Source organism: Charadrius vociferus, unplaced genomic scaffold (assembly GCF_000708025.1).
Source record: "Charadrius vociferus isolate BGI_N301 unplaced genomic scaffold, ASM70802v2 scaffold475, whole genome shotgun sequence".
Classification (NCBI taxonomy): domain Eukaryota; kingdom Metazoa; phylum Chordata; class Aves; order Charadriiformes; family Charadriidae; genus Charadrius; species Charadrius vociferus.
Genome location: NW_009648337.1, coordinates 3,681,950 through 3,698,157, shown reverse-complemented (window position 1 = coordinate 3,698,157; position 16,208 = coordinate 3,681,950). Strand labels below are relative to the sequence as shown.

Below are 16,208 nucleotides of genomic sequence, written 5' to 3'. Positions count from 1 at the left end.
GTCTACAACACTCTTGATGAAAACTCAAAATTGAAACAAAACCTACTTTGACCCCACTCCCCCCAACATATGAGTGCCTATTTAGTTACTGTTAGCTGCTGAACGTTTGGAAAAATCTAACAGAAAATAAGAAAAAGACTTCCTGAGGGTAATTTTTCAAAGGGTTACATTTCTTAGCACTTATTTGTCATGCAGAAGACAGATGAAATAATATTGCAAAATACCGTAATTTTGAAAACCACTGATTGAAGTCAGAACCATGAAATATAATATAGTTTTTACTTTACACGGTATCATTCACACAGTCATTGCAATGAAATCCAATTATATCCATCATATACTTTCTAAATGTTCCCATGTATAACAACACTATTTTAAAGAAACAAAATTACAAACGAATTTTTAGGCACAAATCCAAATTTGTAGTCTGTTTTTACTCTACCGAAAGAGTGATTCATAGAAAGCAATTTTACAATCATAAGGCCTACAATGAAATGCAGAGATATAAAACAACAGGTGAGCAAAACAGAAACCTCACCTATTGCTACCACGCACCCTCACTGTGCATGCTACAGAGTAAGATTCATCCATCCCACTGAACAAGTTGTGGGCCCTTTTATAACAGCAGTTATAGAACATTTCAAAAACATCAGTCCTGTTCAACGTGTAAGCAGAGCACATTCTAGCACCATATGTAACTTACTCTGACAGTTTAAATTCAGAGTAATCCACGTTTTTGGTGAAACGCATTCTGTGTATTTCTACGTGATGCTGCCATTTATGATAATGTAATGCAAGATTAATTGTGCATGTGCCTCAGGACCTACACTTCAGTACAGAAGGCAAAAAATGAAAATAGGTTGGACAATAACGTCAATCTCTTTCTTCTTTTGTATTTGATAATCCAGACAATTACTTTAAGCTTCATGTTTGCTGTTACTATTTTATTAGGAAAAAAGACTAAAACTAATTCTTTTTCTTTTACTCTAAGATAGAAATAGGTGGTTATATTTGCAGTTTCTGATCACATGATTTCTGTTACCTAGCTCAGATGAAAAAGCAGATTGAAAAACGGGATGAATGTATCTAAATTTAAATGAAGAAATAATATTCAGAGAAATCAAAGGTTTACTTCTTCCCTTTCTGTTAAATTCCATTGCATAGCACCACTAAGATAATTATTTAAAACGTTTATATACATATTTTTACTCTTTCAATTAATGATTTTGTAGGCTAAAATAAGAAAAAAAATCCTTATTTAAGTGCTTGAAAATTTGTTTTCCAACACTTCCAATATTTGTTTTTCAACAAGTATAAGAGAATACTTTCTTGCCCCGTGAAAACAGCATCTTTTTCATTTTGAAAAAGATCTCGGGTACGTGAGAAAAATTTAAAGCTAGTCGCACTCACCCCAACTCAAAAAGGGCTCATTTCTTCCAGAGTCCATATTCTTCTATACATTAGGAAAGGCAGTTCTCTTGCTTTAAAGCCTGTTAGCAGGTCTTTGAGCCAGAACTGTGGGATTAAAACATCTCAATTTTTAAACTATGGCCACAAACCTATGAAGCACAAAAACCCCATCCAGCCAGCTGCCCACTTCCAGGCCACCTAACACAGACAGGAGCCAGACATGCGTCAGAAAGCATTTGGAAATTGGTAGCCCATTCTTGGCCGATACCTTTTCTGGAAATGACAGGGTTTCTCCTCCTTTCTGTGACAAACGCTACCCCATCCTATAGAAAAATGAGTATCAAGAGTGGCCCAAAGGAACTGGCCACAGCAACAGAAGTCCTCTTTCTTGGGGGCTCCCCCTCTACCGTACACGTGCACTGTAGTTCAGCTGCACATAAAAAATAAATCCAGTGATTTCAGGATGCATTAGGCTTTCAGCGCACAGGAAGGTCAACTGAATTCTGTATACAGTTCAGTAGCCACTATTGCACATAAATGAATTAAGTAAATTACCTTTACGTTACACCACCAACTTACGTTGTTCAAAGCCTAGAAGATGACAATCCCCCACACTGATTTAACAACAGAGAAAGAAGTAACCAAAGCAGTAGAAGTCCTATTTTCAATGCTGGAATGTGGCTCACACAGCCCCATAGCTGCTTGGAGAAAGGTGAGCAACTTAGAAATGATGAGAGGATCTTGTAGAATCTGAGATTTATGAAAACTACAGCAGCTGCAATCCAGCCCCCTCCCCCCATTAAACCGTTAGAGGAATGAGAAAAAACTAACAGTGACCAACTGTAGCTGATAATCAATGCTGTCAGATACCTCTCTTGCCTACAGAACAATGCCACAAAGACCCGTGGTTTGCTGCAGGATGCACTGCTGTGTTTTACTTCAGAGCTGCTAGATTTGTAAGAGGAATAAAGCTCTAACCTTTTCTTTGTACAGAGAAAGGTTATAAGAATCATCAAACCCACAAAGAAACTCTCAAATTAAGGGGCTGAAATAATACTGTTTGCCTCAGGAAACAAATGAAAAGTCATACTGAATGCTTGACAAAATTAAAGGAAAGATTAGTCATCTCTGAGAATATTATCATATCTCGAGTTTCTACAATTAACAGTACTAGGGACTTTAAAACAAGTTCTGGGGAGAACCCAGTCTGATTTTCAAAATCTACATGAGAGATCTAAATCGGAGCAGATTAGTCTGTAGCTATTACAGGTGAATTTAAAGAAGTCTGAGATGTCCTAACACCTGCCACAATCTGAAACAGCGCATGGGATTCTACTTCAGATCTGAAAGCAATTCTTCTGTTGCTATGGAAGCATTCACATTCTTTTAACATTTTAGTAGGTCCGTATCTCCTTAAGTCACTCCTACGAATTTTTTGTTGGCCTTCACTTTTGCTCCATCATCCAAAAGAAGAAAATTTATCGGAGATATTTCTAATACTTATAAAGATTAAATCATTACATAAATTAAAACCTATGGTGAAAGACCATCCTTGAAATAATTCTCCTAGATCTGCTTGGCTTTCTAGTAGCCATTCAGCTGTGCCAAAGACATCATGAGAAATATACTGTAGACTGACAGATATCAAACAAGATCTTAGCAGAACAAGCCCAAAGCCTGACATGCCATTGCGTGCCTCTCCACAGCATAACTTTTAGAACCACAAATCCTAGAGATGCATATTTGATTGCTATGCATTTCATCCCAAGGCATCATTCACTGTCATTGAACTGTGGTAACTGTTTTTCATTTGATTTCATCAAATGTCACAACAAACAAGCAGGAAGGACAGAACCAGGTCCAGTTACCGTAGGCAAAGTATTTTTTGTAAGACAGTCATCTAATTTGTCATCTCTCAGATCTGAGATCAGTAACTTTCCTGAAAACAAAAATAAAAATTTGGGAAGCTAGAATTCTTAGCTACACTTTTAACACTAAAAAACCCCACCGCAAAACCTGAACAGAGATAATGGATATATAGCATTTGGTACTTTTTCAATAGTAGACTTGCAATCTCTCAGTTTCCCATTGATTCCCTATAATTACCCACCTGTTCCACAAGGGATACCATCCCCTTGTTGAAACACATTCTGCACCACGAGGACTCATTATTATTTCCCTCAAATTGCAGAGTGATTAAATAAACAAAAGGAATTGATCCTAGTCTGTTGCCACAAAGTTTATGTTTATCATTTCTCAGGAAGATTAACTTAGTCAAAGCTCAGAAGTTGAGGTCATCTGATCTCACAGTGACCAAATTCAATGAAATTAACACATTTCACTTCCAAATAAATATGGGAAGTAACATGATTGAAGAGACTTCTACCCGAAGGAAACATGCAACACATGGGAAAAACTGCAGATATATGAATGAAGATAGTGAATTTTTCCACTGTTTCAGACCAGAAAAGATAAAATGCTTTAGAAGAAAAGGCTCCATCACCTCTAGATGAGTCTAAGAGTGCAAGAAAAAAGCATTCTAGGTATAAATCTTTAAAAAGGTCAGGCCAAAACAAGTCATAATCGCATGCCATTTGATAGTCTTTTTTAATTAAAAAGTAATTCTAAAAATATGCAGGGAAATTTGCTTTAAAGTTTCTAGGTAGCTCTTTATACTTTTTCATCTTTTTTTCTAGCAGGATGAGAATTCATTAGATTCTTCACTTTTTAAAATAAAGCGTCAATATTTGGCTGCTAATTTTTAATGGAAATGTCATTATCTTGTAAATTATTTTAAAATTGAAACTACACAGTGAAATTGATAAATCAAGTAAAAAAAATTAAATGTTCTGATGAGTACCAAAAGTGGTATGTTCAAAATCTGATGTATTTGTAATTAAATAGTTGACCTCTATCAAAAAAATGAAATAATGAAGGAACAGGAAAAGTCTCTATGTGCAATGCTACTTCAGAGCAGGCTACAACAAAACACTCCACTTCAGAAAAATGCTGATATTATGCAAAGTGACCCACACCTTCCTCTGCCACTACTGCATCACTTCCTTCCAGAAATGTACCACAAACAACAGATATACAACTTTTCTTTAGCACACCACCCAGTCATCCGCTACTCTCAAGTAACAGCTTTGTGTCTCTCAATAGTACGTGCTGTTTGTGTGTGGCTGATTTTCTACACTGAAATTACTTTCACTGCGAATATTTGTCTCAAATTTACTTGAGCAGAAAAACTCAAATGTCTTTCACTTCTTATATTATCAAGAGTAAGGAACGAAGTTTAGAGCTAAAGATCAGTTGTTTTTTGACATAAGAGCACACCAACTACTCAACAGTGAAGTGTAAGCAGCCCATTACAGTAGTATAATCAGTGTAACGTGCTTATCAAAAGTCTGTGTTCTCCCCTTTGACCAGAAAGCAATGCAACTATCATGAACTGAGCATCTACTTGCTTTATACCGAGGCTATGACCTGGAAATCAAACTCTACTGTAACACTGTGTATCCAGCAACACTATAATCCATTGCCTCTATTTGGTGTTCACAGGGAATTAATGTTAAAAAAAGACCAACCACCAACAAACACCCCAAAACCACCCACAACCAACCAAACGCAGCATGCACAGGAAAATACGCATTTCTAAGAACAGAGATGCCAAGATTAGAAGGCTGAATACATTACCGAATTTAGAGTTACTTACTCTTTCTTACACTGATGGTATATTCCATCCTGGTTATACTTTCTTAACTGACTAGTAACTGCACGCTTTCCTTTCCAATACAGAGTAACTTTCTCACTAGTGGGAAAGCATGCCTATCTAGAAATTCTGATTCTTTAAATGAGAAAATCTACACTATAAACGTGGGCTGGACTGTAACAAGAAGCACCTTATCAAAATATGTACTGCTCCTTGAGCAAACAGCCCATTCACCTATAAATTCTGAAATACAGATCAGAGGGTACTACTTACACACGCAAAAAAAGTACTTTTATTTTGTCAGTAAGGGAATACTTGGTAATTCATAACCTGATTAGGAAACATGTATGACATACATTAGAAATTTCTGTAAGTACACTACAGTGCGGTTTGTTGTCAGCTGTAAGTACTTTATAGGTCACCCGGGCCTTTAAGTTCACTTTGCTAAATATGAATTTAGTAAAAACACTTATTAAGGCATCAAACAAACATTAATTTATTGTAAGTTGTAACTTCATTATAAAGCAGGGGACTGTTAAAACAGATTAGCACGCATTCTAAAAGAAAAGAATACATAGTAATCTATGACATGAATTATGACCATGTCTCTTAAAACAAGTAGTGTTGTGAACAAAGAAAGCTGAAATAGTTAAATAGAAACCCAATCCTGAAGATACGTAGCCTAAGGAAGTCTTCATATACTGTTTCGGAATTTACTTAATTAATAATAAAGACACAGTAGAAATAAGGGGTGAGAGGTGTGGGCTGGTTCAACTTGCTGTGTGTGGGGGGGTGTGTAAGTGCATATATTTTTTTTTTTAACTATAAAATAACTCCCTAACTTAAACTGAAGAAGCTTATTTGAATTAATTAGATCTGTTTCGAACTCTTAACACAAACCTTGTTAGTCATGCCATGCTAGGGCAGTTATGGTACTTAGAATGCAGTGTTACGCAATCAAGAAAGTGACTCATCAGAAACATACATAATTTTCTTGAGTAGAATTATCCATTATATAGAATTCTAAGCATGCAACCTCTTCCACCAAACCCGTATTTTTTTAGATAGGTAATAAATAAGTAAATAAATAAAAGTCTCTTATGTACAATAATTACAGGTGAGGAAGGTTCATTTCCCTTTCCTGGAAAATCATGTTCCTATTTCATAAAGCACAGTTTGTTCCTTTGTCTTTGCAATTCCAAACTCGCAATACCTGATCCAATCCTAGCTTAGTTAAGTAGATGGCACTTTTTTGACATGTCGTATCTTCACAGACTGGTAATAAGTGTTCACTTTGTCCATCCCCATCTGTCAAAGAGGAAAAAAAAGGACTGTCAGCTTTGTATTTGCAAAATCAGAAACCCTGTTTGCAAGAGAGAATCACCTGTAAATAATCGATTATTTTTTTAAATATGAAAAATTACATAAAATAAACTAGACCTTTTCAAAATGCTTAACCTAATCATCTAATCTGGGTCTTTTCTTTGAAGATTGTCTTTGTTGATGCATTTTCATCCTAACCCATAACAAAGAGAAAATTTTACTTCTTACCATGATGTGTTTACTTTGACTTCTGATCTGATGTGATATATTTAGAAGAATAAATGCTTAGTAATTTACTCAATCCCTGCATTTAGTTTGGAAAAAAATTACCTTTTATATAAATCTACCATGAGAAATCTCCCATACAAACTTAATTACCTAAACTAGTTTTAAACTCCTGTGCTGTCAGCAAGACTTTTAAGAAGAGTCACGAGTGCCCATGTCGTATGCTAACCTATACTGAGAGATAAAAAACAACACCGGAAAATTGACAAACACGGTAGCTAATAAATTCCAGGCTTATAGAATTAGGCAAACCTGAGTAATTTACAGGTTTTCAAAACTGTTCTTCAAGCACCGTTAATCCATGTATTTCCAAAGCCTTTAGCAGAGTAAGAACCCTTTAAGGTTTAAACAAGCAATGCCTATTTGTATCTAGAATTCTGACACACAGCGCATATAACAGAGAGGGGAATAAATAAATAAATAAATTTACTGCTCATTATCTACTCCATATTTTAACCTTGCAGCCCTGCCTAGCATATGCAGAAACACACTGCCCCCCTACTAAGCTGAGCCACCACAAGTTACCTTGCACGGGCTGAGAAGGAAGAACAGAGTAGCTGTTGAATGTAAGCAGCAGCTAGAACTGCTGCATTGATGACTACTGCCGCAAGTCCTGATTATAACCAAACCTTACTTGCTAGAGAGATGGTATGCCTCAGACCAGGAAAATTTCAGGGAATCTGCTTTCCCAGGCTATGAAATCAAAGCTCATACTGCAATAAAAATCCGTCTTTTCAAATTGCCCCTTAGCCCATACAGTTCTGAGGAGCTTGGTATTAATATTTTAAGTGGATTTTGTAAATTGCCTGACGAAATCTCTTTAGTTAATATGCAAAAACTAGATCATCTACCAAAGTCACTGAATGCCTCATTCATTTCCCAATATACTACTGACCACAGCCTAGATGTTCTGTCATACTTTACCTGTACTAGAAGAAATGCGTTCTCAGCCTGCCAGATTATATTTCTATGAAGCTGAACCTTCTTTAGTGTGTCTACATATATCTGTGCAGTTAAATTTTCTAGGTCCTACCCTTATTACATAAGGAAGTTGGGAGATGAAAAGTAAGGTTATAAGGGGGAGGAGGAGTGAGGAAAATACCAGACTTCCCCAAATATCTGCAAGTGATAAAGCCAAGCAGTCACCTTTAGTGGCTTCCTACATCCCATCTGCCTCATGAATTATTTTACCTCACCACTCAACCCCTCCCAAATCACGGCAGCTCTGTTATCATGGATAGACAATTTAGGATGCTGAGTAGCCTAGGCGATAGAAATCCAGTAAATTTGTATCCAAAGAGATAGGAAAGGAAATTACCGCTGAATAGAGAAATTAACGCAGCAACTATTGAATTTGACCAGTCTGAAATCAGCACCAACTTTTGAAGCTGTTTGTTTTCCTTCTGCATCCTTCAAGAACAACAATTAAAACAAAACATATTACTCACTTTAATTTATGCTTACATGAACTAGAATCAAATACTGTTTAGACTGCAGGCTTTTCCTAAACTTGAAATGGGAGAAACCTGTTTAATTTGCAAAATATAAAGTATGGAAATATTGAAGGGTTTGCTAGAACAGAATTAAGTTGCAGAGATGTCAGTGTTGTGTGGAATGTAAAATTTAAATTAAGCCCTAATCTTTTAAACACATTTCTACAGAAGTTTCAGTCTGAAGTAATTTTAGAAGACTCTCAATAACACATGAGGACAAAGAACATTCAAATACTAACTCTTCTTGCTCTTTGTTAGAATGGGACAAGGACAAGGATGTTCTCATTTTAAATTATGCTATGGAGCAGAGGAGAATATAAAATATTTGATTCTACTTAAATTGCAAACATTCATCTTGTTATGCTGATAACTCAGTTTGATAGTCTTGGTAATTAATGTCCAGTAATACTGCAGTATATTGACAGGAACAACCTACGGAGCTTTGAAGAATAATGAAACTATGGGGCAGTAAGAACAATGGAATTTTCACATAATTAGATAAGAAGTCACCACTTTACAGATGCGAGTATTCTAGATAAATTACAAGTTAAAGAGTAAGATTTTATTAAAATAATTCTGTACAATCAAAGAATGAACGGAAGGTAAATATGCAAACACGACACTTTTGCCTCTGCAACTGAAAATAATACAAATTCCATATGAGAAGGACACAGTTTCCCTAATTCCTTTGGCCAAAACCTACAGGTCCATTCGTGCAACTTTTGTTATATATGTTTTCAGTTGTAATTTCTCCTCAATTCTGTGTAACATATATTTAAGAATCCAATAATTAAAAAATAAATTTGCAAGAGAAAAATCTGTTGGAAATTTATAGCATAGTTCTAAGCAAAAAGGTGTTCTTTAAAATAAATTTTGTCAAGAAAAATCTTGAAGACCGAGGGGCCATTTTTAAGCTCACCTAGATCTCCAATTATTGCTGCACCCACCCTCCAAAAGTTTTTCACAGAGAGATATCTACCTTACGAATAGTGGACTGGGTTTTTTGGGTTGTTGTGGTGGTTGCGTGTTGTGGTTTTGTCATTGTGTTGGCCCCTCCGCCCCCCTGGTGCTCAGCTGAATTTAAAGGTAACAAAGAAATAAGATACGAACATATTACTCAGTAAGTTAGTATAATTACATTTGTCTTAAGTATAGATGTCTGAAACTAAATTTTAAGCTGAGTTTGTGTGGTGTTGTAAATTTCCAATTCCTTAACTCAGTTAGGATTTTAAGAATTAGTATTTTCATAAAATCCATTTTATATGGCTGTACAAAACTATGGCTTCACAGTATCACTTTTATTCTGAAGCGATAGAGGCTGGGGGGGTCAACCAGAGGTGATTGAGGATACTGATTGGTCTAAAAGCACTTCCATTTCCTTCCCTCCTCCTCAGAAGTGCATGCTCAATCAGCTGATTTAGCTCTAGAATGGCTCACTGTGGAATCGGGTACGAATTAGCACTCACCTATTGGAGAAAGTAGAAATACAGGAGCAGGGAAAGGAAAGGATAAGCTTGGACAACATAAGCGGACCATTCGTAAGTGTTTATCATGTTGCAGAACTGCCTACAGAGTTGAGGCACAGAAAAACTAGTAGCTTCAAAAGCAGGTATCAGAAAGCAGAATCAAAATAAAAGCACCTCCTTGAAAACATCTTTGTGTGGCTCTTAAGTGTATAGTTTTGCATGCATTTTGTATTCACTTAAAAAAATAATTAAATAACTCACGTTGCTTTTCACGTGCTACCTGATTTACACAGAAATTACTTCCTGACATTTATCTGTCACACTGGATGACTAAACTACACCTGAAAGTATTTTAACTATTATATGCTCAATACACAGAAAAAGATTATTTTTTAAAATTATACATAATTAAAAAATAATGTGTTTTATATACTGTGAATGAGAATTGTGCCCCTTACTACTAATAGAATGACCAAGAAGAACATAGTGAAAGAAAGCTGGAACAATTAAAGCATCTAACTTCCCAACAAACATATGTAACATTTACGGTGCACATGATAACGGGCATAACTGTTTGCATTTTTCATCCAAAAGAAAGGGTAGATATTCATGCTGTAGGGCAGACAAAAGAAATTTTAAACTTAAAAGACATCAAGTGAAGCACCCACAATGAGAACGTAGCTGGAGACAGTACATCAATGAAACAAGAGTATCTTCTGAGACGTAGCAGAGTAGTTTAAGAAAACCCACAATTAGTTAAATACTGTATTACAGAAAAGTAGCAATCAAAAGAAGGCAAGCCTAACATTCTTCACCTCTATCATACTATTATCTCCTAATTCTTCTCTAGTTTTTATTTCTAATGCGCATCTCACGGTGTACAGATCCATCTTTTACTGTTGAAGTTATTTGATCAAAAGCAATCTTCTGAAGAAAAATCAGAGATTGTAAAAAAATAGTAACATTTTATAAATCAACTGCAGCAGTTACCATTTTTGACAAAAAAAAAAGAGGAATAAGGATAAAATCCACCTAGAACATTCGCTAAAACTGTAGAATAATTTATTTAACTGCAAATCTTGCATCAATCTTTGTTCAAAAAGCCCAAGAAGGAAAAAACCCTCCCCAACAGAACAGCCCTAAGCACAAAGCTAAAGCAGAATCTGTTTCACTATCCCTTACCATTTTAAACTGTCCTCATTTTTAATAACTAGAAATACAGCGTTTCCTGTATTTCTGAAGGTTTTTCAAAGGTACTATGTGAAACCAACAAATTGATACAGCAGATTTTTCAGCTTTGAAAGAAAATATTTTATTCTTAATCCTTCTTGTGATTCCCACCTTGGGAATCCCACTGAAATATAAACCTTTGGCACAACTCTACTGATCCTGAAGACCACACAAAAAAACCCCAGCAGTTGCTCACAGATGAACTCAATCACTCTAACAACAAGCTTACCTTGGACCTACAATGCTAACTTCTCATCTTCACGCTTGGTGTCAATCTCAATTTAAATAAACATTCTTAAATTTTAGTAGATTCTGCCACAAAGGAGGAATAAGCCAGAAAGTAAAAAGGAGTATCATTAGCACATTTCCTCTAGTGCAATTAGGTATTCATAGGTGGCAAAACATACATTGGTGACAATGGCTGGATGAACCCATCAGACCAGCTGAAATAAGCTGCGCTAGTTTCAGATTTAAAAAAAATACCTCGCATGACATGTCTTTAATAATGTATTTCAGCCAAGGTCTACCTAGGAAATCTAGGTAGATCTAGAGATCCTCTGTAATCTTCACTCAGCTCCTAGCATCTATCTTCCTATTACTGTATGGATTTTAACCTAATTTCAAATTGCTGGAAATCTCAAGGTTATCCTTGCTTGTAATTTCAATGTAATTTGTAGCACTAGATGTGGCAAAACATACTCTAGACGCCACAAGTCCTTTGCTAGCACTGCTCAACTTAAAGCATGTTTGACATACAAATAAAAACTCAACTGTTTAGCGTGTTCGCAACACATGATTCTGGCTTGACTGCGATACTAAAGAACTACATGGTTAATAAAGATCAAGTTTTACAGGCAGTGGAAAAGGCTAGAAAAAAAAAAAAACAGTCCCACGTACTCATCAGCTGCAAATCTGTACTTATGTCAAAATATGTAAAGATAAAATTAGCAGTCTTATGCCATCTAGGAATCATGTGAGAATCGTTACTTACTGCCTGTTCACTGTATTTCAAAGAAAAGCCACGGACAGAAAGCCTTCCAACATTGTGCCCACGTCTGCAAAGTGCTGGCAATCCCAGCCAGAACAAGAGTAACCCCAAAGATACAGATTGTACAGATCACTGGGAGCACACCTCATAAAGAGAGGTCGTATGAGAAAAAATTACTGGCAGCTGAAACTTTAACATTGATTTTGAACGTTCTCACTTGCAATAAACATAGCTCAAATCTTTTCAATCTATTCTAAAAATAAATTTGAGTGGGAGAGCAGAAAAAACCTTCTAAATCAGATTAAGAACAACATAATGTTATTAAAAAGTGTTCAATGTTCAAAATGCAATGCTAATGTACACATTTTAAAACAAATGCAGAAATCGCAAAAGGTATCTCAGTGGTTACTCGGAGATTCATTGACCCTGAGGTCCCACCATCTCACCGAATTGCACATCAACATGTAGACATGCTGTCTGATAATTCTTAATGGTGACACTAGAGTTTGTGTAGTTTCAGCTCTGACAGTTAAGAAATTGCTGTAGCAGGTCTGTTAGGTTTTAGCCCTTTCACTTTGAACCAACTGGATTATCACCTCACATTGGCATAGACCTTTTGTGATGGGGGGGAGGAACTCAGTCAATTCTGCCTGATAACTTATTATCTACATCTATCTGTAATTAAAGCGAAAAATATATATAAAGTAACTAGGCTGAATAGGCAAATAGGCAGCAGGCCCTACAATAGAGAAAAGACAAAATGTAACCCTCCACTACCAAATTGTGTTGGGTTTTTTTTTTAAGACTGCTGGTGTTCTTTCACACTTTAAGAAAAAGAGTTACATACATAGTGAACTTCGTCCCAAACCAATATGTATCAGTGATATGCTTTTAAAGCAAACACGCATATAATTTACTTAGCATGAACAAACATAGGCAAAAAATACTCAATCCAAATCTTCAAATTCCTTTAAAAACATAGCAAAAGGTATCAGAAAAGTGCTATTGTGCAACCAAGTTCAAGGGTTATTAGATTCATTGCACACACTTGAACAATGTTACTTTCCAACATGGGCTTTGAAAGCAAAACAGAACCTGGGGAAATGACAAGTACCACGACCACTCAATTCAAAACTGGTTTGTACTACAGCAAGAAAAAGTTGTAGTTATGATGAGCAAAACAGCTTTTGATGGGTGTATGATCCAAATCTTTTTATTTTAAACAACTATGTAGTTCTGCTCAGGGTAATCTTACTTTTGCTCCTTTAAAAACAAAAAAGAATCAACTCTTTTTTTTTTTTTTAGATGACAAACTGATTAGTATAACTTGTTACAATTGTGTTAAATAAAAAGAAGTTGTTTTCTGGCAAATAAAAATAAGCTAAACTATGGAGGCTAAGACAGCAAGAACAGCTCAGCTTTCATAATTCTGAATCTGATGCTGTGTAAAAGTAAGACACTTTATATACCACAAAGTCCTGATGCCTTGAGAACCTCCTGTTCTCTCTTGAGAACACACATCCTAAACTAGCCGTGGTCCCTGTATTATTACAGACTTTCTGTCTGTGCAGTTTTCCCAGTTGCCTTCAAAAAGATAAGAAAAAAAAGTCCTGTACAATAAAAGCCAAGAATTTTTTCCTCTGCTGTTGATTTAAAGTCCAAATAAGTATAAGGCATCTCTTGTTTAATACAATACATCCTAATGGAGCTTCATATGCTTTTTATTTCACCATACATACAGCTTGCTCACATCTCTCCCTCATGGCTTTGCACAGTTCTCATTCTCCTTTGTCATGAGCCTTTCCTTTTAAGTTCTAAAGGATAGTAAGAAAATAAGGAGGAAAAAGCCCTGTTGTGGTAGTGCTCAAAACAATACCCTTCTGGGGCAGGCAAGATGACTCCAACCAGTACCACCGAGTTTGATATTCAAACAAAAGAAAGGTTTGTTTGAAAGTCAATTATCTTAAATTTTTTTTCTGAGGTAATAAAATGATTAGAATTCTTTTGTCACTCTCTGCCTTTAGGTGTTTGACGAGATGGTCAAGACAGAGACAATTATCATAAATTACTAAGACAACAACGCATTATTAAAAGAATCAGTGTCAGCTGCTTTTAGAAAGTGTGAATCACAACTTCAAAAATCAGATGTAAAGAGCTTTTACAGATGATTGGAAGTTCTGCGGACATTAAAGAAACCCTTAGAACACTCTCCTTCACACTAAATCAATTCTGACTAAGTCTGTCTATATCCTTCCAAAGAATCCATATTCACACCTCCACTGCAAGAAAAGCATTTAAACACAGCATGACAGCAAACTGCACAAAGAGACTTCCAGGCTGCGTTTGATCCAACAGCGCGGTCTTCTATCTTAAATGGAAAGGCTATATCAAATGTACTGACTGGAATCCAAGCAGGAAAAAGAAATTAGATTAAATACAAAATGAGACACCCCCCTGCACACTAAACAAGAAGTAGCACTGAAATTCCTGTTGTAGCTTATGCTGAAAACTACTAGTTCCAACTATTTCATATTGTTAAAACAGAAACCACGCAAGCCTGACTGCACAGCTTGGAATTATCTAATGTTACACATTTAGAAAGCTCATATGGCATCAAGTGTTCACATGCTAACAAATGAAGGGAATAACACTAATTAAAGAAAGCCGCTTGTGCAACTAAATTTTGGGTTGAGAGTTCTTGTTATGTTGACAATGAACACTGTCAATGAAGAATTCAATCCTAAGGAAATGAAGTTGTTCAACAAAGAATGAATAGGCAAGTGGCATGCACACCACTCCTCTAATTTTATTATTGGAAAGAAAGCAAAGTAATTCTTAAGGTACAAGCCCATTTGACAAAAATTAATATGAAGCAACATCATTTTTATTTTTTTTTTCAAGGAGCTGTGAGTACTTGTCAGCAATATGCGAAAGAACTTGGCAAAACCACAGGAAACAGTTTTCTTGTTGGGTTTTGGGTTTGGTGTGGGTTTTTTTTTTTGTTGTTTTGTTTTTTCCTCTTTCTTCTTCCTCTCTTTACTTAAAGGAACTGCAAAGGAATAACACACAGCTATAGCCTTGAACATCAAAATACAGGATCTTTTTGTAGAAAGAACTGTCAAAGTAGGACCAATATTAGAATGAAAAGGTACTACTGAACAGCATTGCTGGTTACCAATTCACAAATAAGAGATTTAGCCTCTAAATACATTTTCATGGACTCAAATACACAAGTGCCAATTAACTTGTTATGTCTCTATGCGCCGCTGTTTAAGATGAATTGAAGTGCATCTGTTACCAAAAAAACTTCTTATCTAAAGTCACTCAGAATTCTTTATTTCCATCAGCTTTTATATCTTTTTCACCCAAACTGATCACAATAAGAACAGTTTTCTGCATACGCAGAGCATTTCAAACACAGAAGTATTGTATTTCTGCATCTTAAGGTTCTTAGAGAATCCTTTTATTGACTACAGGAGCACATTTTCACAACGCAGTGCTCAAATGCCAATTGCTGTATAAAGGGGTTATTTACTGAACTGCACCATTAAAATTTTCCTTTGACATCACTACTACATCTGAGGATGCAACATTCTGAATAGAAGGAAAAAACTAAAGAAATCCAGACGCTAAACCAAAGTTGATACACAAACCTAAAAGCTACAAAATTGAAATGCAACTGTAGGCAGAAGAGTAGTGCATTTAAGATATCATCAGCTGCAGGATAATCAAAGTCTACTTTAAACAAATATCTTTCACCAGAACGCATTTTACAGTACAATGAATGGTTCAAGAAAACCCCCAAACACTCAAAAGGTTAGGCTCTCTGTTATCCTATTTAAACATGATAGCTCATTATTGCCAGCTAATTATTTCACACGAGAAAAAAGATAATTTCTACTAAATGTCATACAAGCAGTTAATATACACGAAACAGTTCAATTACATGGTGGGGAGAAGAACGGAGAAGATTGTCTCAGGATTATTAGTTGGACAACTGGATCTTAAACAGGAAAAAAAATTGAGTTCAGGTCCCTGAAAGACTTGGATAGAACTTTTAACAATACCAATTGAGGCTTTGCCAAAAAGTAAGCAAGTCTGCATAGTAGGAGTAAACACAGACTTCCTAAATTAGGGAAGAGCACACAGGTAGACTCAACAGAAGCTAAGAAAACAAATGGTGAGTAAAAGATAAAGAACTGAGGTGGAGTTGGCTAAATGCTACCTTGAGAAAGTGAGAGTTATGTTGTATTTACATATGAGGATACTATCAACGGTACGATCTAGCTTGATTTTGAAAA

General features: G+C 35.8%; 1 protein-coding gene across 1 annotated transcript in view; it reads right to left on the bottom strand.

Moving 5' to 3' along the window:
• The window catches only part of ITFG1 (integrin alpha FG-GAP repeat containing 1), a 67,850-nt gene that overhangs the window by 17,737 nt on the left and 33,905 nt on the right, over window positions 1–16,208 (bottom strand). Inside the window, exon 11 of the mRNA XM_009885085.1 lies at window positions 6,336–6,430. Coding sequence (XP_009883387.1) covers window positions 6,336–6,430 — 95 coding nt within the window. The remainder of the gene's footprint in view (window positions 1–6,335; window positions 6,431–16,208) is intronic.